At 36.3% G+C, this 25,754-nt stretch overlaps 1 protein-coding gene across 2 annotated transcripts in view; it reads right to left on the reverse strand.

The window, feature by feature from the left end:
* The window catches only part of MPP7 (MAGUK p55 scaffold protein 7), a 158,052-nt gene that overhangs the window by 17,651 nt on the left and 114,647 nt on the right, over positions 1 to 25,754 (reverse strand). The window contains exons 8-13 of one of the 2 annotated variants that reach the window (XM_049798956.1): positions 22,076 to 22,157; positions 21,050 to 21,135; positions 19,177 to 19,251; positions 18,365 to 18,561; positions 17,774 to 17,838; positions 7,584 to 7,622 (exon numbers count right to left, since the gene is read on the reverse strand). In XM_049798956.1, the coding sequence (XP_049654913.1) occupies positions 7,584 to 7,622; positions 17,774 to 17,838; positions 18,365 to 18,561; positions 19,177 to 19,251; positions 21,050 to 21,135; positions 22,076 to 22,157 (544 nt within the window). The remainder of the gene's footprint in view (positions 1 to 7,583; positions 7,623 to 17,773; positions 17,839 to 18,364; positions 18,562 to 19,176; positions 19,252 to 21,049; positions 21,136 to 22,075; positions 22,158 to 25,754) is intronic. The other variant, XM_049798957.1, reaches the window with a different exon arrangement.

Below are 25,754 nucleotides of genomic sequence, written 5' to 3' on the forward strand. Positions count from 1 at the left end.
TGGATATGTTAGCATGAAATTAAAAGTTAATATTCCTATTAAATTTGCATTTCCAATTGCATCAACAGTGTGACATCTACAGTGCCTATTTAGAAGAGTGGAAATTTCACATAGCTTTTAAGTACTCTCAGAGGAGATAATCATAGACATTTTCAAGCAGAACAGCACAAAAAACCTTCTACACTATATGTCAAAAAACTAATTTACTCCTCTGTTAATGATTACCTTGCAGTTTTTCAAATAAATCCTTTACACTGCACTATATTACATTTTACTGGTACCTCTATGGCACCACTTTTGTTCTAGAAGGAACTACGCAAAGGACTGCAAAGAAGGACTGCAAAGCTGATTTCATTATTTGGGGTAATAAAGTAAAACACAAACTACACTTCAAATACCGGAAAAATCCCAACACCTTTTTTGTTTTTTTGCCCAGAACATTTCATAGGACAGTAAACGTGTAAACTTTTGGTGACCCCAGATTTTTCAGCAATATGTTTTCATAAACTTGTAATAGCACTTATGTTTAGGTATTTGAGAAGTAATCATATTACAACTTTTTCTTCAAAGGTAGTATCTGGCAAATTCAAGACTCAGTTCTGCAAATATTAAGAACCAGATCTGAAGCAAAATCCTACAAGGCTTAGTGACAGGCTTAGCATTTTGCACACACACAGTTCCACTTAGCATAGATCTTTGCAGAACCTGGATTACAGAGGATGTTAACCAAGTTATTTTACTGACGTGAGCCCCTGTACCTATGGGAATCTACAACAGATGCATATAGACAAAAAGGGAAGAAAAAATTTTTTGAGAATTAAGTGATGTCGACACATTTGTATTCAAAATATGAATAAGTAAAATGAAAATAGAAGAAAAAGAAGAGCTAGCATCCACAGAAAAGGCTGATGAGATTCTTAAGAGCTACAGTATTGTCTAGACTGAGAAGGACATGGGCTGGGATAGAAAAGGGACCAAAATATGAGATATGAAACCATAATAAAATAAACTGAGTTATTTCATTATTTAAAAAAGAACACTAACACTGAAGTGACTGCAGTTAGAAAAGCAGTGCTGGTAGCTGTGAACTTACACACCCAAGAGAGGGCCTGGGACATCTTGTCTGCCCTAGTGTGAAGTCCATCATGACATGAGGATGTTTTCTTGCTACATAACTACACCTAACTGTGTAGACAGTTAGATAAAGAAAGGTTAAAAGTAACATTAGCAATAGACACATGAAGTGAGTTACTAGTTTCCTGAGGCCTCATCTAAAAGTCTCCAGATTAAAAAAAAAAATAACCAGTTGCCCTAAAAGCAAGCTGAAAATTGTTCTGAATTTTTTTCTGTATAATTATTTTATGAAAAAAAAAACAAAGGAAAAAAAAAGAAAAAGAGAGAATAACTCGTCACCACTTGCTACTAAGCAGTTTACAGAATAAATAGCTTTGTCACAAAAAAACAGAATCTGGAAAAGGTAAAAAGTAAGGGTAGCGATCAAATGAAGCTAAACCAATCGTCTCCATTCCAGTTTGGCGTTGACCTTGCAAATACCAAGAGCTCCGCACCTCTGAGCAGCTGCCTCAGAGCACCATTACCAACAGCTTCCTAACCTCGGCTTATGTGTTGAACTGTAGAATCTTTAGGAAAAATACTCTTTCTGCAAAATCTTCATATAGAATCTTTAGGAAAAATACTCTTTCTGCAAAATCTTCATATCAATTCAATCTGTGCAGTTAGGCTTTAGTAAGACCATCTGTAACTTGTTCCTCTTTTCTCCATCCTCTTTAATCAGATTTCATTACCAAACTACGAAGTGGTGCGTTATTTAAGAATTTTCATTCCTTCTTCCCTTAAAAGATGAAAAAACCCAGATTTTTTAATATTTTTTTTTTCCTAGCAAAAAGGAGAAAATCTTTCAGTGCTGTCTTCAGGCTGATTCATCCCTTGTCACTTTTACAGGCTGCACATAAAGCTTCACAAACACTTAGGTGATACGGTTCCACTGGTAACATGGGTTTCCTTGTTTAAAACGTTTGATATTTCTGTGACTGAAACTCACTGGTAAATGAAAATAGTAATATTATCCTGTATATTAAGCAGGTTCCACAACAAGTTCAACTAGGACGTAGACATTACAGAAAAGCTATTACATTAATAAAAAAGAACAAACACGTGGGCCAGAGATAACAAATCACATTTCCAGTATGGCTGATTTCTCTGCAGTGTGCTGGTGAAGACACTCTGTTAAATTACTGGATATTAAAAACCTGTGATATGCTGATTGCTTTGCCACTTTAAGACTATTGTCAGTTTGAAAGTTGTTTTAACTGTTCCTCAAAGCCCATCTGAATAGCCCTATACAGAAACCCAGGAAAGCTTGCTTTAAGCAGCTTTCAAAACCAAGGAAAATGTACAGTTTGGAGAAGGATGAGACTGTTTCAAATATATCCAACATTTTTATGATACTGCTACTGCTTTCCTGGAAACATGATTCTTCCTCTCTCACATCTGCCATTATATGTCCTCACATATGTGGCTTAACTTTACTGTGACCTTCAGAAGCTATTTTATAAAGAACTGTTAATAAATATTTTCTATTGAACTCTACATTTAAAATTGCATTATATGTTGGGCAGCTATGACTGTGCAAAAAAATCAAGCTGAACCTGAAACAACATTGTACTTGCAAGGAATAAAAACATTTATGAACAAGCAAAAAAATATTCTGCTAATGCTTGCATATTTTACAGTTTAGGGAAGATGAAAAACAAACTTCATATATTTAAATTAATAATAGAGCATTATTAAAAATATAGTGACAATCACTACGGAAAAACAAAACCAAGACTGATATGCAACAGAAAAAGAAAGTTTCTATAAAATGACTAAGCTTAAAAGTAAATTCCTATAAAGAACAAAGGGAAAAAGCATTGCTTGCCCAGAACATTTGATAATATAAACCTTGATGAATGTGAACGGAGCTGCAGGCTACACTTTCTGTGGAATATGGATATCAGCAGAGATTAACTTTAGTTGCCAAGTATGCAGACTATAAAATAAAAGGGGAAAATTCTGTCACTAAAGCAACATAAAATTCTGAGTATTGAGAAGCTTGCACCAGCTCACTGGGTTCAGCTACATGACTAGAAGCTTACTGAACATGCAAACCCATAAACTACTGCTGGAATGTAACAGATTTGGTGAAATAAGAACAGCCGCTGGGAAGAAAATATGAAGAACAAATGTTCTCAAACTACAGATGTCTCCAAACCTTATAACACTTCTCAACAGGAAATAAAAATCAAAAGCCGCTACTAATAAACCTAATTAAGGCCCAACAACAATCCAAGAGAAACTACTTACATCTCTAAGAAAAAGAATGAAAAAAAAAACCCTAGCAGAAAAAGCACAATTATTCTTTTAACCACGAGCAATATATATTTGGTCATCTCAGAACAACATCCTTACATTTACATAGAGAAATCCACTTGGACCTCACGCAGAAATCCAAACTGAAAACAGGCAATGCATGAACCTGTCTTCCTTAATATATTTTAAAAGGATTGTGATGTAAAAAGCTGTGTTTATCTACCTTTAATTATATAATTCTAAAGAAGAAGTGAACAAAAGATTGTGACTATGTTGTGTGAATTTAAATCCAAATATATTCATGCAAGTAGAAAGTTAATTTCTCAAATTCAGAGAAATTACACTAACAGGGAATATTATAATTTAAATTCACCTACGCTTCATAAATTCACCAGTAAGGCTCCAGAATGCTATAAAGCACTTACACATGCTTTTGTTAATTTTCATTCATTAAAACAAGTGCTTAAATATGTGTTTAAATTATGTATATTCTTCACTGAATTTAGTCTAATCTTACACAATTTAGAGTGAACAAATGCTGTTTAACTGTAAATGCATGTACAAGTACTTTTTGTATTCATATTACTGACAAAACTAAGTTTGGAACAATGCTCATTATCTAGGTTTGTATGAATATGATATTTTTACTAGCTATTTCTGGATTCAACCCCCCCCCCCCCCCCAAAAAAAAAAATATTGGGATTTTTTATACTGGCTCGTATACCGAGCATTTCTATTGTTACACAGGAACTGCACAAACACAGAGCAGACTTCTTACTCTGCTTGCTTCTGGACTGATTCCCAGCTTGCACGTTTAGACAGGTTAATAAAAACTCAGATTATGTCTGGATTTTTAAGACAAAATTGAGAATAGTAAACAGATGATATTCATCTATATTTACTGTATGTTCATAAAGGTTCAAGTAATGTAGCTAGAATTTAAGCTTGGCAAAGGCAAACTCCTAACGTTCTCCCCAGCAATTCCTCAGGAAATTACTGCAGAAACATACATTACTATACTGTGACTTAAATATTAGAATTTGGTGAAAAATCATTAAATTTATCTGAGTCACTTTAGAGGGGAGGGTTCAAATTAATAGCAGCATAACCTTGAACATAAAAGATCTGACCCCAAGCAGTACAGACATTCTGCTTTTTGAAACCTGCCTCTTCTGTTCCTCTTCATGACCACCTCATGTATGTCTAATGTACATATCCCTTCAGAGAGGGTCAGATATTCACAGAATATCCTGGTTCACAGATTGAAATGCCAAGAAATACAGAGCCCTAAACCCATAACAAGCCATAAAATCAACTGAAAATTCATTAATTGATATTCGAATTGTTGTAGTTCATTTGATTTGATTACATATTATCAAAAGCAGCATGAAACATTACATCATTTTGGTTTTAGGAAGTAATCAGTGTATCCATACTTTGAAAATCGTTTATGTTATTATATGTTAATTAATTATATTATGTTATTATTATCATTATAGTTTCTTCCTTTCTGTTCTATTAAACTGTTCTTATCTCAACCCACGAGTTTTACTTTTTTTTTCTGATTCTCTCCCCATCCCACTGCGGGGGGGGGAGTGAGTGAGTGAGCGGCTGCGTGGTGCTTAGTTACCAGCTGGGGTTAAACCATGACAGTTACTTAGTAATCAAGGAGTGCCATAAATATCTATCATATTTCAAGAACAGGCACATTCAGAAAAATTGAGATGTTCAGGATTCACTTCAAAAAAGAGTACTGCAAAACACAGGTGGACATTCAGAATAAGCTGCTTTCAAAAAAGAGACACATTTGTTTTCCCGCTCTCCCAAACAGCAACAGGCAAGGGAAAAAATATCTTTGAAGGCCTTCACTACCCTTGGGATTGAAGGAATATATACTCAGACCAGTGGGAAAGAAAGAGGCCCTCCTAAGTAAGAAGGTGGACTGCAGCAGTTAGATATGGTATTGGCTCCCATGTACCCAACAGAGGGTTTATAAAGCGTCTTTGCCCAGGACTCCTTTACCTTATAGACTATCTGAGTTTTATACCTTGCACAGCACATACGTAAGAGTTTTGTGTCCTCCCTGCAGCTGGTCAGCAAGTTTTGTTCAAATTATTACACTTCAGGCAGTGGCATTTGTCCAGCCCAGGAAGTTATTCCACAGCAGTTTGTTTCTTGAGAAAATACAACTGAAAAATAATTTAGGAGAAAAGCAAACCTAAATGTGTCTGAATAGCATAGGGCTCGTAATGGCTCGCAAAATAAGGAGACACTGGAGTGCAGGAGACAGTCTGAATAACAAATCACTGTGTCCTGTTACCATATGCAAAAGAATGATAACATCAACTTTCAAAAGCCTACCTGCTAGATCTTAAGATAATTTTTAATGAAAGATTCTTAGTGAAGAGCTCCAAGGAACCTCTCACTTCTAAACCAAAAAGCTAATTATTCACAACCAGTGAATATACTTGTATCCTTACCCCAAAACTCGTCCTAACCTTAAACAAGTCTTTTTCTCCCTGTTGTTCTGGGTCTCCTCTCCGGCACCTCACTTCCAACAGCACAGAGCCTGTGTGTGAAGGCTGAAGGTACCATCCCTGGACCGATGGCAGCACTCCACCATGTGGAAGCTCTCAAGAGATAAACCATTGCCTGAACAGTACAGTAGTTGTCCAATAATTTTTGTAAAGTTTTGCCTAAGTAAACTACACCCCATCTTGATTTTTTTGTTCTTTGCATCTTTGACAACAGTAGCTTCTTCCTCAACACATCTCCTTCCTAGATGACAGAGCATTTTGGTAACTGTAGACCAAAATTTTTCACTGAAAGGGCTACAGCACTAAGAAAAGATGGATTCTAATTTGCCACCTTCATTCTCAAATAAAGCAGCAGCCCACTAAGATCTGATTGCAAAACACAACAGTCTCATCTTGAGAATTCATGCAGTCTGCATTTGCAGACAAAAAGAAAAGATGGAGGTGGAATGCCTTTTCTGTTTCAAAGAGATGATTTGATAAGAAAATGCAGTTCACCTGGAATCGCATCCAAAGTATCATTTTCCAAGCATACTTCATTCTCTCAATACAATTACAATTCAACATTAATTTAGTTGATTAACAAAGGTAAGAAGTTTATTTTCAGCATGATTAGATGACCACTAGTTCCACAAATACGTGATGAAATTATTCCACACTAAGTTTTTGGAAAGTGGTCAAAGTTCTTTCAATTAGATAGTTGTGTGTTCCTGATGTAGTTTATACACCACATTTAAAAACAGTATAGTGCAATATGAAAACCAACTCAAATTTACAGTACTGGTCTAGGGGTGTTTCAGTGAGCCCAGTGGCTTGGATGTACTAAAGCACTTTGACAAGTTTCTTCCCATTCCTCTTGTAGTAGAAGGATGAAAGCCTTGGGAAAAGGGCTGGTTGCCACAAAATCCACTCCAGCCAGCCTTCAGCTGGCAGGAATTCTGGACAGTTTCAACTAAAATATTTTTACATAGCCTTTAAAATGGCACAAATTAAAAAGTTGAAACATATCATGGAACATTCACCTTTTTTAAATGTTACTTTTGTTTGAAATTTGGAATCTTGAAGCTGAAGCCAAAGGACTCCTTCCCCTCCTTTCCCCCCCTCCCCGCAATGATACATTGAGCTCAGACTAGCTTTAAAGCTAAATTTAAGCTATTGAGTTACTATGACTTATTTTATTTTGTAATGTGGAAAAAGAACCAGTGCCTGCAAATTTGCTCTGCACTCTCACTGAATCCTCCCCAAATTGTTAGATAGACACGTACAAAGAAAGAAAGTGTAAGCAAAACTTGGATAAAACCTTGAAAGTGTGTCTTTGAAGACTTACTCAAACTTTTCATGCTACAGTAAACTTTTTGTTTCATTAAACACATTGCTTACTTAATGTACCATAAAAGTAGGTATTTTTCCCAAATTTATATATATTTTTTTATTTCGACTTAAAAATCAAACCAGTATTTTAGTAGCTTATGTTTAACCAGATAAAGGCATACACTACATAAACCCTTTATGTCAAATCCAATGAGCCATTTTTAAAACCTTAATATTCATGCTTTTCTCATGCAGAGTAAGGACATTTGTATGCAGATTACCCCCAAAAGCAAAGTGGACACAGTAGTTCCCGGGAAAAGAAGCTGAAAGAAAGGAAGAAATTGTCTTTTGTAACCAATTGCTCACCTAGATAGGATCCACTGTTGTGACCAGCACATTCAGCATCTTCTGGACGAAGGGTAAAAGCATACAGAATAAGAGCCAAGAAATAAAGCAGAACAGTTAGAAGCCCAGCAAAAAATACAGAAGAAATTACTTAAAAAATGACAACTGTATAAAGCATAGCATTAAAAAGCTTTCAATAAGCCATTTTCTTAAAAACATAAAACAACATTTATTGTTTTATATTTTAGCTGGAGATATTCTGGAATTTTGCAGCATGCACACTGATCTTTTTACCTTTTCAAGCAAAAACTGTGAATGACAGCAAACATTCTAAAAAGAATTCTAACACTATTATTCACACTTTATCAGTTAATAGAAAATATGATGCCACTTAAAAGAAAGCAAAATGTATCTGATGTAAATCAAGCTTTTTTCGTAAATTATACATTATCAGAGTTTAGCTTTAAGTTTTGGCTCACTGGATTAGACAGAAAGGTTTTTGATCAAGAACACATCCTCTCATTTGATATAAAATAGCTATAATGTATATTTTTACATGCCAGAGGCCCTTTGATCAAAAATATGAGCTACAATTTCTAATGCCTTTATAAACAAAGGCCTCAAGTTAAAAAAAAAAAATACAAGAGATCAGCTGCTATTACTTTAACATATGCTGCAAGCATAACAATAACCAGCTACACTCAGAGGGAAAACAGTAAAGATGATACTACATGGATGAACTTTCTACCATCTCAGAGAAATACTTCATCGGTATTAATTAGAAATGCAAGACCTCTCATGGCCATGTAATTAAGTCGGAACCATCTCTTTCCATCCCAGCCCACCCAAGTTTTGCTAATATTATTTTATGATACTACTTTTTTATACATATCTTCTAGAAGTTCAAGAGAGAGAAAGCAGTTTGAAACAATAGTTCAAATTACTGGTCTTTACATGAAGCAACTAGGAATATTCTGGTATTATTATCTACTTTAAAAGATGATTCAATGTATTTGGTGGCAATATAAAAGCATTATATGTATAACATCTCTTAGAAATGTTGGACTATATTCAATTTAATTCTAAACACATGTTCTCTAAATAAAACTATTGGGCTATGCAGGGAAACTTTTGTACATGTACCTTCAATTTCCTCTGAGAAGCACAAAGGAAAAATAGGAAAGGAAATCATTAAATGGAGTGAAAACATAACTTAAGACAGAAAAGTTAAATTGAAGAAGAAAAATGCACCTACCACACTCAACCGCTTCCTCATCTTAGAACAGCCAGAAAAACAAAGTATTATTGTTTAATACTTCATAAATAGGAAAAAATTTAGCTATATAAGCTACTCTAAAATCCTCTTGATAGCACCTATTATATTGAGGCATATACCAACATACTGGCAGTGAGTTTAACTTCCATGTTTAACTACACTCAGTTAGAAAAGAACCTACGAAGGCATTGAAATATTATGTACACTTTAAATTCCCTACATGAGATACTTCCACTACTTATTTGGTAGCAATGACCTTACCCAGTTGTCATGGAAGATCTCTTTGGTATTAAATGCAAAGTTTGTTAATTCCATTTAATCAGTCTTAATCTACAGTTTCTAAGAATCACTACCATGAACATGATCTCAGTATTTTTCTGCACTTACAGTAACAGCTGCTGGTGCTACTGCCCTTGGAGCTGGGTTTTGGAGGGTTTTTTTTGTTTTTTGTTTTTTTTTAATGTCTATAGTTGTAGCTGAAAGAATGATGAAAGAATTTGTATACTCTTGTCTTTTTTTCTCTGACACTATCCTAATATAATAGATGTACTTAAGACTTTCTGCTTACCTATAGTAAGTCAATAAATTTCTGCCTCCTTGATAGTGGAAAACATACATTTTTGCAATTATCTTTCAGCTTTTACAGAAAAGCAAGATAAATATAATGAATTTTTGTTCACAAAGATATTATGTACTAAGGTCTAGATTTATGCAGTGATTTTACAATCTACATCCCATTCAAATTTCCTTTGGAATCTGGATAAATATGCCTAAAATATAAATAGTTCAAAGAGTTTCCATGAAGCATGTAGTACCTCAGAATGTGAAGAAATTATTCAAGAGATATTTTACAATCTTTCATGTGTAACTGATGTACCAAACAAAGGCTAAGTCAAAACTCTCCTGCCTATCTGACTACACAGAAGAGCTTTTCCCATTTCTCATCATGAAATGGATACAAGAGTCCTTCTGCCAGGGGAACAATACTGTTTTGCAGAATCGTTTCTAGGTACCTTTTTTCTTGAGGACCTATGGTTTAAAATATTAATTTGGAAGACTTCTCTGAATCCTATTTAAAATTTATTTCTACACTCGAGGTGACCATACAGTTTTAGTAGGCTGGAAAGTTCTCTAAGGTGAGCACTGCTTGGTTGACCACATTTGGTGCCTTAAAAGAGTGCCGACAGTTTTGTGAGTTGAGAGTGAAAGTGTTGGATCCTTTTTTCCTCTCCTGACCTTAAGAGCTCCCAGTTCTTGAAGTGACAAATGCCCTAAAGCTGGACGTAGGATGGCAGGCTGGCTTCCAGGTACTATTTCTTTCTCCTTCTTTGTGCTGAGAGACCTCTTACACTGCCTGATATGTATGACAAGTTTTTCTATGTTTCCATGACTTTCAATTGGCTGCAATGTCACTCATGCTCAAAACCAGTTCACATCAATACATCTAAAAAGTCTCCTGAATTCAGCAAAGTTATTTGACTTAAGTAGCAACTGTGCATTTTAAAGTATTCTCTTTGGCATTTTATCATTGGAAACAGACAAGTCCTCATTTATGAACATGGAAGACTGGACCAGGAGAAAAAGAGGTCTGTATGTACACACAGGTAAACCAGTGGGTCTTCGTAGCTTAATGCAGCTACAAAACAGTCATCAACATGTAGCTCCCGGTTTGAACTTTACCAGGAATTTTAGCACTGCCTGTCCATCGTAAAGCCAGAGGTTATTTGCCAGGAAACTTTGTATTGTGATGCACCGCTAATACAGCTCTGTGTGTTTGAAGCAGTTGTACACATGAGCAGATATGGCAGATACATGCCTAAAGTCCCAAAGTTTAGAGACATGGAAAACTGGGGTAGATCTCAGGCTAATACGGTTTCACTAAATTGAAGTGAGGTGAGAAAGGAAATAGAGGTGTTTATCTGGAAAGAACAAGTAAGAGACTAAAAGAGGACAGAGACTAAAGACGAGGAAATCTGATGGGAAGTAGGAAAATAAAAGCGGTGACAAAATGAAAAGAAAAACCGTAAGGCAACATGGAGCAAATAAAACACTGAGAAGAAATACGATCAATTAAATGTAGTGTGGTAAGAAGGGACAGGAAGTTACAAAGAAAATAGTCACGGAACAGGCTTATGAATCAACAACAAAGCAGTACCAAGACAAAAATGGGAAAAAAAGAAATAGGAAACACAAGCACAATGGAAGCTTAAGAAGTAGCTGGTTTTATTCATTTTAGAAAGACTTCAGTGTAGCCAATATCCTAAACTATAACAACTCAAACCAGTATCACATACACTTTATTTTTGTATGCATTTTAACTGAAATATATTAATATTTGGTTTTGGGGGCCTCACCTAAATTATATTACTTATCAAGTTCAAAACCAGTGCCACCCCAGGAATTTCCTCAACTCTTTGGAACAGTCCAGCACCAGATTAAAATTTTTAGCTTTTGCTGACTTTCTTTCAACAGTATTTCCTTCAAAGAACCTTACTTAAATGTTTTTCAGTCTAAAATTAGATCCAGCAGCTCTGTTCTAGTTTCTTATCACAAGCAACTTACATTATCCCTTAAATTCTATTTCACTCTAGTAAGCAAGAAATTGTGACGTACAACAATCTGCATTACAGTGAATATATTAAACACTCCTGATTCTTTTAGTGAACAGTCCCACACAGCAATCGACATCTATACTGTTTTGCAGGTTTTTATCCTATAGAGTTTTGTAGATTGAACGATACATATACGTTCATGCTATAGGAAATTCAAGGTGATCTAATTTAATCCTCTCAAATGTCATCAGATAACAGTATCTCTACCAAGATAATTTGGAAAATGAAGAAGGACAGTCTTGCGGTGAAGGACAGAGCAAGAGTTTATGAGATCCATTTCCACTTCTGCCACATGACCTTGACTCAAATGACATCCAGCTTCAGGTTTCCTTAATTTCTCTGTGGTAGCAGGAAGTTAATATTTGTAAGGACAGGAGACTTCTGAACAAAGATGCTAATGTGTTAATTTAACTTTATAGGTCTGGTTTATTTTTTGTTTTTACTCGTAACTACCTGCAGGTGGGCAATCAAGTTTCAATACGAACACAGAAAAATACTGAGAAAAAGGCAGAGTTAAGATTGTGTGGCACTTATAACAAGCAAAAGAGTCCTACTATACATTTATCCTAAATTTTTGGTCTTCAAATACAAGTGGTACAAAGTATTCATTCTTTTAGCCTGTATAAATTCTTTTGTTGGCAGAACATGATCTTCAATTCACAAGACACTCATCTATGGGTAAACTGGGTTACATCTTGTTTGAATGAACACCATTTGGCTGCAGTTAAATATTTCCTCTTGCTGATACAACGCCAATCACATATGGTAAATCAAAATTGAAAGTAAAATGGGTTTTAAGCCCTAGAAAAACTATATGATGATGGCTCTGCCACGGTAAGTATTTACATTTACCATTAAATACACAGAACAAATGTATTTTCATGGAAAAGACATCTCTGAACAGCTCTGTTGTATATGCTACATACGTATACATATATATATAACTATACACTCAGAGTATGGGTATACACATATGCATGCACTGCACAAATTAACAGAAGTTACAGGCTAGACTAGTATATATAAAGTTACCAGCAATTTTCATACCAGAGACAACACATATATAACAAGAATAAACACAATAACCACTGTGAAAGCAAAATTATGCTGAAGGAATATAATGTCTTGGACGATTACTGCAGTTTAGAAAACTGCAGAACAGTAAGTTATTTGGTTGTTATTCAAAGAAATTTACTTTTTTTTTCCTCAAAAAACCAGGTGATCACTGGTTTGTCTACAAATTGAAGTAAGCTACAAATGCAAGAATCGCCATGTTTGTTGGCAATGACTATTATAGTCAGAACATGAGTAGTCTTTGTACTCAAGTTAACAGACGGGGAGCTATTGCACAAATGAATTCATCCCTGTACTGAGTCTCATGTCACTCCCAATTAGCCAGGATGCAACGACAGGAGAACTCACAGAGCCACATCTAGACACAAAGTTGTGCCCAAGCTAATCTGACCTCTTAAAGGCAGGAACGCTGTTAAGTATTATTGAGGAATACCAGGTGAGCAGGTTTTTGCAGAGCGGGCATTCAGTGGTGGCTCAGAAGCTCAGACATACCAAAGCTGATTGCATGCAGCCAGGCACGCCTCTACTGTACCTCCCTGTGTGTCCCACAGAGCTCCCTCACACCCCCCGTCAGCCATACTGCACGTTCACCATCCCAGCACGCAGAAGGTTAGTCTTACTCACACAATCTCATGCACGTCTGTTTCTTTACTTTCATTCCATTTTCCTATTTTCTTTTCTATGCTGCTTTTTCTTACCTTTTTTTCCCCCCACTATAATTTTCCCATAGCATTAATGCACAACACTACTTTTTGCTGAAAAGTCACTGCTGTTAAGTATTGAGAAAAATGTTGAAAATGCTTGAGAGGTGTGTTATCTCTCCATCATTTGCACTAACCCAGAGCCTGGGAAGTAACACTATCAATCTCATCAGCAGGTCAGCACATCTAACTGCCATTTACCTCATGCTTTTAAAACTTAGCAAATACTAATGTTGAACCTGTTGAAGTTTTCTACCAATAATAACAAAACAGGTCAGAGTTCCTATTAGTAATTTTTGCATTCACCGTTTCAAAAACTTTAACAAAACAAATACGTTAGTGTTTCATTTAAATAGAATCAAGAAACAACTGAACTATAGTGCAAACAGTGGCTATAGTGATGATCTTGCATAATACTGTTAATTGCGTTAATCTAACCATTTTAAAGCCCATTTTCTGTGGGATTTTGCCTAAGAGGGTTTATGGGCAGCTTTTGTCCATCTATTCTTCCATTGTCCTGCTGCCTTGTTGCAATACTTTCTCCTTTTCTTCATCCTCAATATGAAATTTCACTTCCCTGCTTTTCCCTTTATTTATTCCCACTTGTCCTGCGTCTTCCTCTCAATGTAAAACCATCTCTTGTCAAGTGTAGGATCCACCTATATTATCAGTTTCCTTTCACCTTACTCCCAGATACCAAACTATGGGCCTTCTCCATTTGCAAATGAAAAAGTGTGATTTCACTTACCTTTCAATATGGACCATACACTGTTTTGCCCCCTCCTCCAGTGCACACATGACATGTTAAAGCTTTTTCATTTTGACTGGTGCAACATAAGAATGATTCTGTTTTGTCATTCAAGAAAACGGCTAAATGCTGGGAGAGGTGTGTGTATGTATCTTCCACAAAACTAAAGTATTTACTTACATTCACTTTACACATAGGTACAATGAAAAAGTTGACTTTGCTATTAAAGTGAAACTAAGAATTGGCATTTCTATTATAAACTGATCCTTTTAATAATTTAGAACTAGGTTAAGTTTCTGATTTTTCAGCAAAAATTATTCGCACTGAAAAAAGTTCTGTGGAAAGTATCCTCTACTCTCTTTCCTTGATATGTGTATACATACAAGCATCACCAAAAAAGCCCACTCTTATTTTGCTTCCAAATTTATGATACACAAATATGTGTACAGATTAACTTTACACAACATGTGTTGCTATGCTGAAAAAAGTAAAAATATCAAAATAGGAAATAGGAAATAGAAAGAAGGCTTCCCAAAAGTAATCCAATTGAGCTCCTTGCAGGTTTTGAAACATACTTAATTATCAAAGCAAATCCTGAAGGATGTTAATGCATGTTACTGTAAATACAGTTATTGACTATGTTTTAGACAGCTCTTTTTCTAGACAAATACAAGTCCTTCCCAGTTCCAGAACTGGCTTGAGAAGAGAGGAAAAAAAGAAGTTGTAGGATACTTCTCATAGGTTATATGATTTTGACTAATTTTTAGATTAATTTTCAAGTAGAAGGACACGACCACCCTGGAAGTCCACCTAAGAAACCAGAGCCGACTCACATTTTCTGGGGATCCAAGAAAATAGAATATTTCTCCTTGATTCTCCCTATTCAAAACAAAGGTATGTACCCAGGTTTCCTCCTCATTACAAAACATGGGATCTGTGGAATGAGTTGACTGAACAGAGCAGGCCAACTTCCAGTGCTACTTAGCATGTCTCAAGAAAGCTTCCCAGTGCAACTCCCAGTCCTGTCAGGAAAGGGATTTTCATTAGCAGCTCTGTTGAAGTCAACAGGTTTTTGTCTTTGGGAATCTCTAAGAATATCAGCTGGCAAATTGCCCTTTCCCTCCAAACTGCTAAGGAAATTCAGGTCATATGATTGGACAGGATCAACTGCAATAGCAAGCAACCTCTCAATATACAGCTAGTTCAGGAAGATCTACAAAACATCAGTCTCCCTACACAATTATGCTTCCAAGCACTGGAGAACCCTATATCGAGCTGAAGGCCTGTAGTACAGGATTTAAAAAAGGATCAGATGAAATCAAGCATTACCTTACTATTACTCCTTACACAGGAACTTGCTAAATAAAACTTCAGAGGACAATAATCAGTGGGCCATACCCCACAATACAGAAAAGGGCTAAAAAAATCAGGCCCAGCAGTCCTTTCCAATTTTCTGTTCTCTATGACACTTTCCTTACATGCTTCCGATACTGCCAGTATGCTGTTTGTTCAGCTGAGCAATGCATAATTTTCCAGCGTCTCCCAGTTTTGGCAAGGCAATTGCTGTGCACAACTACAGACACAGCCTCCACATCTCACAGCTTCACTGCCCTGCTTGGTAATGTGAAAAAGCTGCCTAACCTTAGAAAGATCACAAGGGCGCAGAGTTTCCCAGCTTACATGGAATCTTCTTGAAAAGCCATGCAAGTAGAAGGTTTTCCTGAGAGCAACTCAAGCAACATCCTAGTCATAACATTTTTTCTATACCTGAATTTTGGTCCTTAAAATGCCTCCTCTATGAAGGATCTGAATTTCCTCCCAGCACTAAAAACATGTTTAGTCTTTGAATGAAGGGATGGACCTCAACTCAGAACAGCACTTCCCCTCTTCCCATGGAAATCTGACAGCAGATTGTCCTAAGAAATAGGGAAGAAAGAAAATGACAAACCTACATTACTCCGCAGTCTTTCCTCCTTCAAGAGGCACCACTGCCTTATGGATGGCATTTAGCTGGACCTTGCTTTGTTTAAAGAAAGTCTAAAAGAGAACGCTAATAGGCATATTGCTTGACCCTAAGACTCCGTCATGTTTTAAAGGAAAGGGGAGCAAGAGAGGAACTCTCCTGCCTTGTTTAAGCTAGTGTTTTGGGTTTGTGTGGTGGGGTTTTGGTAGTGGGGGAGGGGGCTGCAGGGGTGGCCCCTGTGAGAAGCTGCTGGAAGCTTCCCCGGCTTAAACCACAACAGCTAGTTAAGGCCAATTCAGTGGAAACAGCAGAGACAACAATAGCAGACGTTGTACTGTGGGTCTTCTTTGGGTTGTAATTTTGGCAATTCCCAATCAAGTTCAGGCTGCCTGTTTGGAAGGGTGAGATGCATCTTGTAAAACCTTTCACTTGAAGGTCACTAAAAAGATGCAGTCCATTACAAAAGGAATCATGCAGTGTTGCTGCAGCAGCTGATTTACCTCTTCAAAAGCACCAGTGCCACCTTAATTGAAGGCTCTTGTTGAGGGTATTATCCAGATTCAAGAACAGTGGACAGAGAGAAATAGCTATACCCTGGGATCAGACACTTTTCCAAAACTGGGGCAGAGCAACTTGACCTAGAACCTAGAAAAACAACAGATTTACTAGAAGCTAGAGGAGCTCCTCTTTGTTTCTAAGATCTATGTAAATTAGAAAAGCTATAGTGTAATCATATAGTCTGTTATTGTAATTACAAAGCTAATCAAGGGCTTTAGAGTTAATAATAGCATTAAGGCACACAATCAAATAGTGAAATGGAATGAAAGATAGAAAATGCAGATTATTAGAAAACTAACAGTAATTGTCAAACTTCAGAACACGAAAGCTGTAGCAAGGAGTTAGGAAAATTGCAATAGAAACCTCAGGGTGATGTTTTAAAGTTAAAAGCATTTAGTTTTGCACTTAGTGTGCCAGCATCCATTGTTTGCCGTAGTATCCATACTTTTTGTTTTAATGCTAGAGAATGAAAGATGGTTGGAAATTTTAGACCACTTTCTGAATATTTCTAGTTAAACTCACAAACATGTTTGTATTTAAGACTTAGATCCTACAGAAGCATGATAGTTTCTTACATTTTACTCACTTTGTTATGAGTCTGTACAACTGAAAGAAATAACAGGTCAAGTAAAATATGCAATAATACTTAAAACAGATGTCGATGTAAATTCCAGTGGAAAGAAAATATTTGTTTCGATGTATGCACTTTTCTTAGAGCTTATTTTTCTTATATTGTGCAACTACTGTATTTGAAAGCAGACACTATTAAGAATGAATTTGTTTAAAAAACAGTTAGAAGTGGTTTTGTGAAAGCCTGTCAAAGAACTGAATATCCCGACTTCTAAAAATTTCCTGCTTCATAGGACACAAAAAATCACCAACTATATGGGGGAGAGAAGGGGAGACTATCTGACCTTTTATCTCACTCTCAATATAAATTTCACTGTATTGATGCAGTCCAAATTATATAAACTGTTGAGCCAATTCTGTACTATTTCAACAGGAAAAGAACACTCTTCAAGCTTTGAAATTTTATATATCAAAACATTAATTGGGCTCAGTGCTTCAAAAACAAAGTCAGAGGGTTGGGAAAAATTGTTAGGTGCTTTTAAACCTTTTAATTTCAGCTCTTATGTTTATTTTCCTACTGATACAATGTGATCAAGAAGCTATTGCGCCCAGGAGAAATGCATCCTGTAGTCACAGCGCTGAAACAAACTGCTATTTTATAAGGTTAGAGATCTGGAGTATGATTTCTATTCCAGGTTAACAGACTTACATGATTTTCTGTTGGAAATTTTCAGTGGCTGAATCTGCACTTCTGGTCTTCTTAGTGCAAATCTCCTATAAAATGGGAGGTGGTAGGGGAAAGACACAAACTCCTCAGTTTTCACTGCAAGTTTGGGATTAATAAACACTTAACATCATGAGACTATTGCAAAATATCCAGAAGATTTTATAAGAAATTAACTTAAAACAATGTAATCTATTCACAATCTAAAAAAATTAAGTCCTCAGCCTCAAATTTTTGTAAGCTCTCGAAAACCTGCTGCAGTTCTTATTCCTGCATAGTACATCAGTATGAATACAGATACTGATGTGCTATTTCCCATATGTTTTTTCTTTCAATCTGGATCCGTGTTATCCTATCGGGTTTTGTCATTATTAATTCTAGCCAGACAAATAAGGAAATCCAAAGTATTTCAGCAACAGGTTTCCAAGTTCAATTGTCTTGCTGCAAATGCAGGTTTATCATACCCGTGTGATCTATGAGCATTACATACGACAACTATGCTAACATAACAACTCGGCAAATAAGTGTCTTCTCTTACTACAAAAAACAATGAAACTATGCTTCTCAGTAGCTCACCTCTCCTGGAAATGCTTTGAAGGGATCAAGCCTGCTCTGGGATTGGCATCACCTTCATGTTTGGCCTGCCACCAGGTTGCATCATCCTGGCTCATGATCTGAAGGATATCTCCTTTTCTGAAAGCAAGTCCAGCTTCTTTACAAGGAATTGCTTTATCCTCATTAGGATCATAGTCAAACAGAGCTCTGATAAACATCTGAAACAAACCGTGTTTTGTCTTTAGAATCAAAATATTAAATGTAATCCAAAGGTATCTCCCTTTTTCGCTTTTACTGTTCAAAACCATTGAACTAAATAATGTAAAGCACCAAACATTTACTGCTGTAAAACATGCTTATGGACACCTCACATTAGAAGTTCACATGAGAATGTTCAATTCATTGCTTCTGCAACCTCAATCCCAATGTAGTAAAGGCTCTATGATACAAGGCAAATAGGACTTTGCAGGTGAATAGTGGGCCATATGGGGAACTGAAGAGAAGATACTTTTGAACCAAGGTGCTATCAAGTGTCTTCTACCCAGTGTACAATGGAAGAAAAGGAGTACTTGGAAGCAAGCCAGGTCCTTGCAGAAGATGGAAGATTACCTATGTCAACTTCACAGCTGTGGAGTTAGGGCTTAAGAACCATGTTACATCCACTTGTAAATCCAGCACGTAAGTATTGAAGTGTACAGTGCACTGCACACTGTCACATTAGAAAAACTGAGTTCAGAGGCACAAATCACATTCTTGGTTCTGTCATCCAACCAAACAATATATAACCTCAGTATAACAGTTACTGTAATAGCTTCTGAAATAGTCTTGCCTACCTTGCCTTCCTTCACTGGCATTTCTTCCTTCACACTAGGTATAATTTTAAATGTAATTGCTCCTTGAGACTGAGCCTGGTGAACATTTGAAAAGAAAATGTACTGAGAATTAAGCTATACATTTCAAAGAAATCTTAAAAGGAAAAGAAATTCAAATTAATGTAGAAATACTCAAATATAATGAATCTATCCTCTCCCAAGCATAATCTGTGGAATTTGACAGCTTCACCACACCAAACTTTGCATTGCAAAGATTAAAATACCCACTTGAAACGCTCGGTTTTATTTGCTTCACTGGTGGGCAGAGATGGACTGGGACCTGTACGTTTCAGAGGTCCCACTTCTGCACTGAAAGCAGGCGCAAATGCTACAGCTAAAATGTATGCATATGAGAAGCAACCACTGGACTCCTGGCACAGTTTGGACATCCCTGGAAAATCCAACTAACATTTCATTTTTCAAAAAAAACTGATAGAAAAATTCAAACAGGCTTGTGCCATATTTATCATATAAAACCATTGGGGGGGATTTATTCTTTTGGCAACTTTAAGAAACTAGAAAAGAAAAACATATTTGAATAGACTATGTGTACTAAATGGAAAAAAAGCCCTCTACTATAAATCTTAAAACAAGTTAGCCATCATCAACCACCTCATCCATTCATCTTTCCCTATATCCCACTTAAAGTGTGTCTGGCTGCATTTTACTTATTAACCACAATATATTCCCACTGCCTCAGTGACATTTTGCTATTGAAGGAAGTGCTAATCAGCTGGAGCCTCTGCTACTATTGCATGCAGCCGACAAGTTTCATAAAACTAGCAGAGTGCAACAGAGAGCCAACGATTTAAGCAAAATGGAAACAGGCCTGTCCACTACCAAGTGAGACATACTTTTGCCGGCATGTCTGCGATCCAAGAGCTCACTGTTTGACAAGCAGCAGCCAAGTTCTTATTTCACCAGCCCTAGGACTGGAATCAATAATTCTGTTACTTTTGAAACAAGCTCTAACTAGCTTTTGATGTTTATATTGTTCCTCAAGGAGGTAAATGGGGAAATTGTTCACACCTTTTCTAGCACTATTGTGTTTCTAGAGATTTTTAAATATTAATTTTTGCCGGAAAATATGTTTCTGTAGGGAACACAAAACTATAAAGCAAGTAGGAGTATCAGCGGGCTAACACTTGAAATGAATCATCTTGGTTATTGAACCAAAACTGTGAGACAGCTGCTCAATTCAGCAGGACAGCAAGGTATGTATGTATATAGAAATGCCTACAACATGAATATAAAGAGCTGTCATGACCCTTATCAGTTTCTTTGCTGTAAAAATATTAAATATTTCTGAAAAATTCTAAATTTGTGATAGTGGTCCATAAGTAAGTAATTAGGCTGGCTTTAGAGATTCTGTAGTTCAGAAGAGTGCAATCATAATCATATATATGGCTATATACTGCAAGTCCATATAAAATATAATCTTAATATACTAGTTATACAAGCTATCAAGTACATGTATTATGAATTAATTTTCACATGGAGTTAGCGCGTTATTAATGAATACATTTAAAATAGTTTGAATTCGACAGATCATGGTGTGCCTCAAACACTGTAGATTATACATTGAGATCTGCAACATTATTTATAGCCATATTACTGTCATTTAACTCTTTACAAGTAATCTATAATTGCATATATATGTAATGCGTGGAAAATCATTCTTTAAGAGAAAAGAAGTAGAGGTTTGTAAATGATGGCACTGAAAGAAAAGGCATTATTGTAGAACATACTTTTTTCTAAGAAATACACCAGAAATCATAAGTCTAATTACTTTTTCTTGACTCCCTAAATTAATTTTAAAATGTTTGGTATTTACCAAAATGTGTATTATTTCTTCAGGTTTTTTATCATCTACAGGAATCCCATTGACTTCCCTCAGTTCATCACCAACATGAATAAGACCTACAGAAGACAGAGGAGTTGTTAAACTGTAGCTATGTATTATACAAAAAAATACCACTACCTTTCAGCTTTTTTCTCCCTCGTTCATCCACTTTAAGCTCTAACTTAGAAGCAGGAATAAATGGTGAACCCAACAACACCTACTGTCCTCACAGATAAGTTTTGAGATGGTTGGTTTACTCACCTCCCTTCCTTTCTCCTGAAAATTAGTACCATTTCTTTATGACTTTTCCAGACTTTCATGCAGATGTTTGAAAAAATATTTGCGCCAATTCTTTTTCTACTCATACTACCTTCTTATTGCAACACAGCTGCAAGTACTGCAAAGATCACTTAGGCTGTGAGTGCTAATTTGTGGCACAAATGCTTGCTAATTTAACAATATATGTATCTAGATTTACTCTGTTACCCCATCTAAGTGTGAAACACAGCTGTCCTAGATTCTCTTCAGTGAAAAGAGGCACTTTAGAGTATAATGCAGGGCCTCTTGCTCGAGTTCTTGCAGACTTTGAGCATAACAAACTAAACAACGGCAGTCAAGGATGTGCTGGTATTTTGAGAATTACCAGCTGAAACTCCAAATGGATGTCCTAATATAAAACAATGCAACCATCCTGAGTTTCTCCATCAGCAGGTTATAATCTTGGCATATCCCATCATTTCTAAGGGGATGCCTTCAATTGGAAACAAACCATGATACATCTAAAAAACCCCCCTGTATCTGCTAACTCAAGGGTACCTGGTTGCAACTGAATTGGGGAAAAAACTCAGCACGAATACTTTCACCAGTATTGAAATATCACCTTGGAAAACTGTCCAGACCCCAAATATTTTTGTTTGTGATAGTGACATATTTCATTTCTACACAATATGCCATTTTATCTCATCTTGTTCCAAGTTCTAGAACTTCAACGGCTAGTGCCAAGCAGCAACACCTTACCACTTCTATCTGCAGCTCCTCCACGCATTATCCTGGCCACCACAATTGCACCAGTATGTTCATCTCTTTTAATAGTAGCTCCCTTGGGTAAAAAAAAAAAAAAAAAGAAAGAAAAAACAAAGTTATTTCGTTAATCTCACCATAATTTTAATTCACTACATTAAAAACCATTTGCTAAGTAAAACTGCAAAAAGTTGACATCATATCAATATATGAATAAGCCAGAAATAATACTTGCTCATGAAAAGAATATACAAAGTATGTTGCTCTATTACTATCCTCTTAAAATGGGACTTCTTTTCTACTCAGAAGTAACTCACGCGTTCTGTATGTACACAGCTTTTAAAAAAGGACCAACGATAGAAAAAGTTTATTTTCCAACTTAATGTTAACTCCAGCATACCTTACTTGAGTCTGCTGCTAAAACTGTACTAACCTACTGCTGAAAGTTGATAAATTGTTGTTCCTACATTAAAACAGGCCACGTTACATACTGTGGGCACAAAAAGTCTATCCGTGTTCATAATTTTTGCACTTTATGCTCAGAACTGCCTGTGCACCCACTGATCGTCATTTTGCTTTACAGTGTTACCAATAAATAAACATGACTTTGAGAAATGCCCCCGCACATCGGGGCTCACCTGGAATACCTGCGGGACAGAAATGCAGAGGAGGGGAACGTTTCCTGAGTTAGTCATGACTGTTTTCATACATTACACAAACACAGTGCAAGGTATTTAGGTAAAATGACATCATGTAGCTAAATTTCCAGCGAACAGCTGTCTAGATGAGAAAAATGCCTTTGTAACAAGAACTGCGAGGGTGCGCTGAAAAGAGGCACGGGGCGATGGGGAAGCAGCAGACAGCGGCAGTGACAAGCGAGGAGGGACGGGACCTGGAGCATAGAGCCGCTGCCAAGCTGCGGTGCCAGTCCTTTTGGGCAGACGGGAAGGAGCGAGGGGGGACATGCTGGGCCTGCTTGGGAAGACAGAATCCACAGAATAAGGAGGGGGATTTTAGCTAGATAAGTCGTACTGTATAATCACCTCCAAAAAGGTTATTTGATCCAGTATTTTTAAAAAACAACATGAAAAAAAGCACCTCCTGGCCAACAGCTTTTTAGCTGCACGTGATTACTTGGCCATGTTAATGTCATTGGTTACCTGCAATAGCTCTAACTTTGTTTATCGACAGAGATGTTTAGGACTGTGGCAGGTAAGTCAATTTTCTGAAAATTTCTGTATTTGTGATTAGTGAATGAACAGTATTACTTCACCTCTAAGTACAAGACAGTGCTATGTACACTCCACCATCACTGGTTAGAATTTCCTTCCATCAGGGAAGTGCTGTGCTTGAAGCAAGGTACAGAAGTACTTTATAAAGTTCCTTGAATAATTAAATTGCTTTTACACCCACCTTTCTATATTTGTTTAGATTAAACATGAGTATCATGTTTATCACGACTTCAATTTTTAAGTGTTTCACGAATGTGAAGCTGACATAAGTACAAGTAAATAATGGGGGTGACATTTTACTACAGTTAACAATTTTACTGACTGTAAATAAACTTCTTTCCCTTTCCCTCTGCCTCTAAGATGGCAACACAGCACAAGAAAAAAATGGGAGATTAATTTACATTTTACTATATGCAAGCTGCATTTATTGCAAATAGAGAAAAATTAACAGTCACCACACAATATTTTCTTTGGCTGAAACTTTAACGGTAGCCAGCACTCCACAGCAAAATTGATGTGCTGTGTTTGTGCGTTTTATTTTACATCTTAAAGTTATTAGTAAGACATTCTATGCACAAGCAAAGTAATTCTGCAATTTGCCAGCCTTATTCTTATGTGTTGTTTATAATGTAATTGTATCAGTAAGCATTTGTTTGTATTACAGTTTCAAATGAGTGTGAGAGCTTCAAAAAGATAAAAGATTTAGCTGCAGCTAATCTCACTTTAAAAACTCATGATTAGACTTCTCTGCAAAAAGAATTGCATACCATTAGGAATATATTAAACAAAACATTAACCCCTCTAGCCTGTGTTTCAATATTGAGTTCTAACCTTGCAGCAACAGCTATTAAATTGAAGTTTATTACTAATACCTGCATAGTTACGTCTGTTTAAAAGTACAAAGCATCTTTTTTTTCTGAATATATCCATCAAAAAGAAAAAAGCAGTATTAGGATGCTAGAGCCAAATATAAATACAGGACATTTCCACTATATTGTCCATATTAAACAGAGGCTCTCCTAATTAATCTGGAAAAAAGCCTTGTACAGAAAGGCTTTATGCAGTTTATCTAGAAGTCAACGCTATTAAATGCCACCAAATGCAAAAGGCAAGCAATGACTGACAGCCTTCTAACTGTGATCACCCAGCTACCCCAGCCCAGTGCTGATGTCTGGAAATGGGTACTTCACTTTGTTTTTAGACAGACCTCCAAAAAACCACTTGTGTGTGATCAAAGACCACAGTATTGACCCAGACGGCATCTGGAAGTAACAACAAGGCTCTTGTCCAAGTGGAATGGTCACTTCGTGCTCTACGTGATTTTCACTACTGGCACAAAATGCATTTTCCTAGCACAGATTAGCCGATTTGAAAGATGCCCCAGTAAAGATAACAGGTATATAGGAATTTTCAAACAAAGTGCAAAATCAAGTTCAAATTTACTGGGAAATTATTTAACCCCAGTTAGCTCACTCCTAATAACTTCTCTACAGTAAACTCAAAGTGAAAGGGCAGGTCAATGAAAAGCACTATTTGAGTTTATGTATTTTTGCTGTACCTATAGTACACAGAGAAAAAAAGGGGGTTCCTTAAATTCCCCTTCCCTCCCAATTTAGAACACTTAAAAAGAAATCATCAAACACAAGTAGATTTCTTTTTGAAAACCGAAGAGCTGATTTTCTGAAAAAGCAGCTTCTCTTGTACTGTTGCCAGCCCTGCTTAAACTATGAAGTATATATAATCTGGCAAGAATTTCTCCTTATGAGATGTTCAGCTCCAGTACTTTCAGTTACATGTGCAGTGCAGCTCCTCATTTAGAGCTTTAAAAATGGAAGAAGGTTAGACTGGACCTTGAGAGCTGGAAAATATTTTCAGTGTTGCTAGCCAAAAGTGTAAGTTACCCTAAATGAGACATATACAGATGTAATAGCATAGCTCAGTTTAAAATACTTTTAAAGGGAAAAATAAGGAGTTTGGGAGCCATATGGTGATCAGACTAAGAAAATGTTTAAAGGTGTACTATGCAAAAGCACTAAAAGTAATACAAGGCTCTTTCACTGTTTTTTGGGGTTTGGGTTGTTTTTTCATTTTTAATGTAGTAACACTGATTGGTGAGCATCACTCAGGGTTTCAGAGATGTGAGCTTTATTAGTTCTCCATTTATCTGCTGGTTCCAGAACATAAACATTATAAGCCTTTATTTTTAAAGAAAGAAAGACTACATCAATATTACTACATTTTTGCATACGTTTCTGTTAAACAAAAGCACATGCAGATGTTGAATGCAAATAAGTACTTCAATAAGCCTTATTTGAATTCATTCTCTATTGAAAATGTAAATACAAATATCAGTTACCTACCTTATAGTGAAGAGTTATTTAAAAGTTGATGCCCACATACATGTAGACTATGCACACTAGAGCTCTGCCTAGACCCCAATTAAT

The sequence above is a fragment of the Accipiter gentilis genome, chromosome 4 (assembly GCF_929443795.1).
Source record: "Accipiter gentilis chromosome 4, bAccGen1.1, whole genome shotgun sequence".
Taxonomy (NCBI): Eukaryota; Metazoa; Chordata; class Aves; order Accipitriformes; family Accipitridae; genus Astur; species Astur gentilis.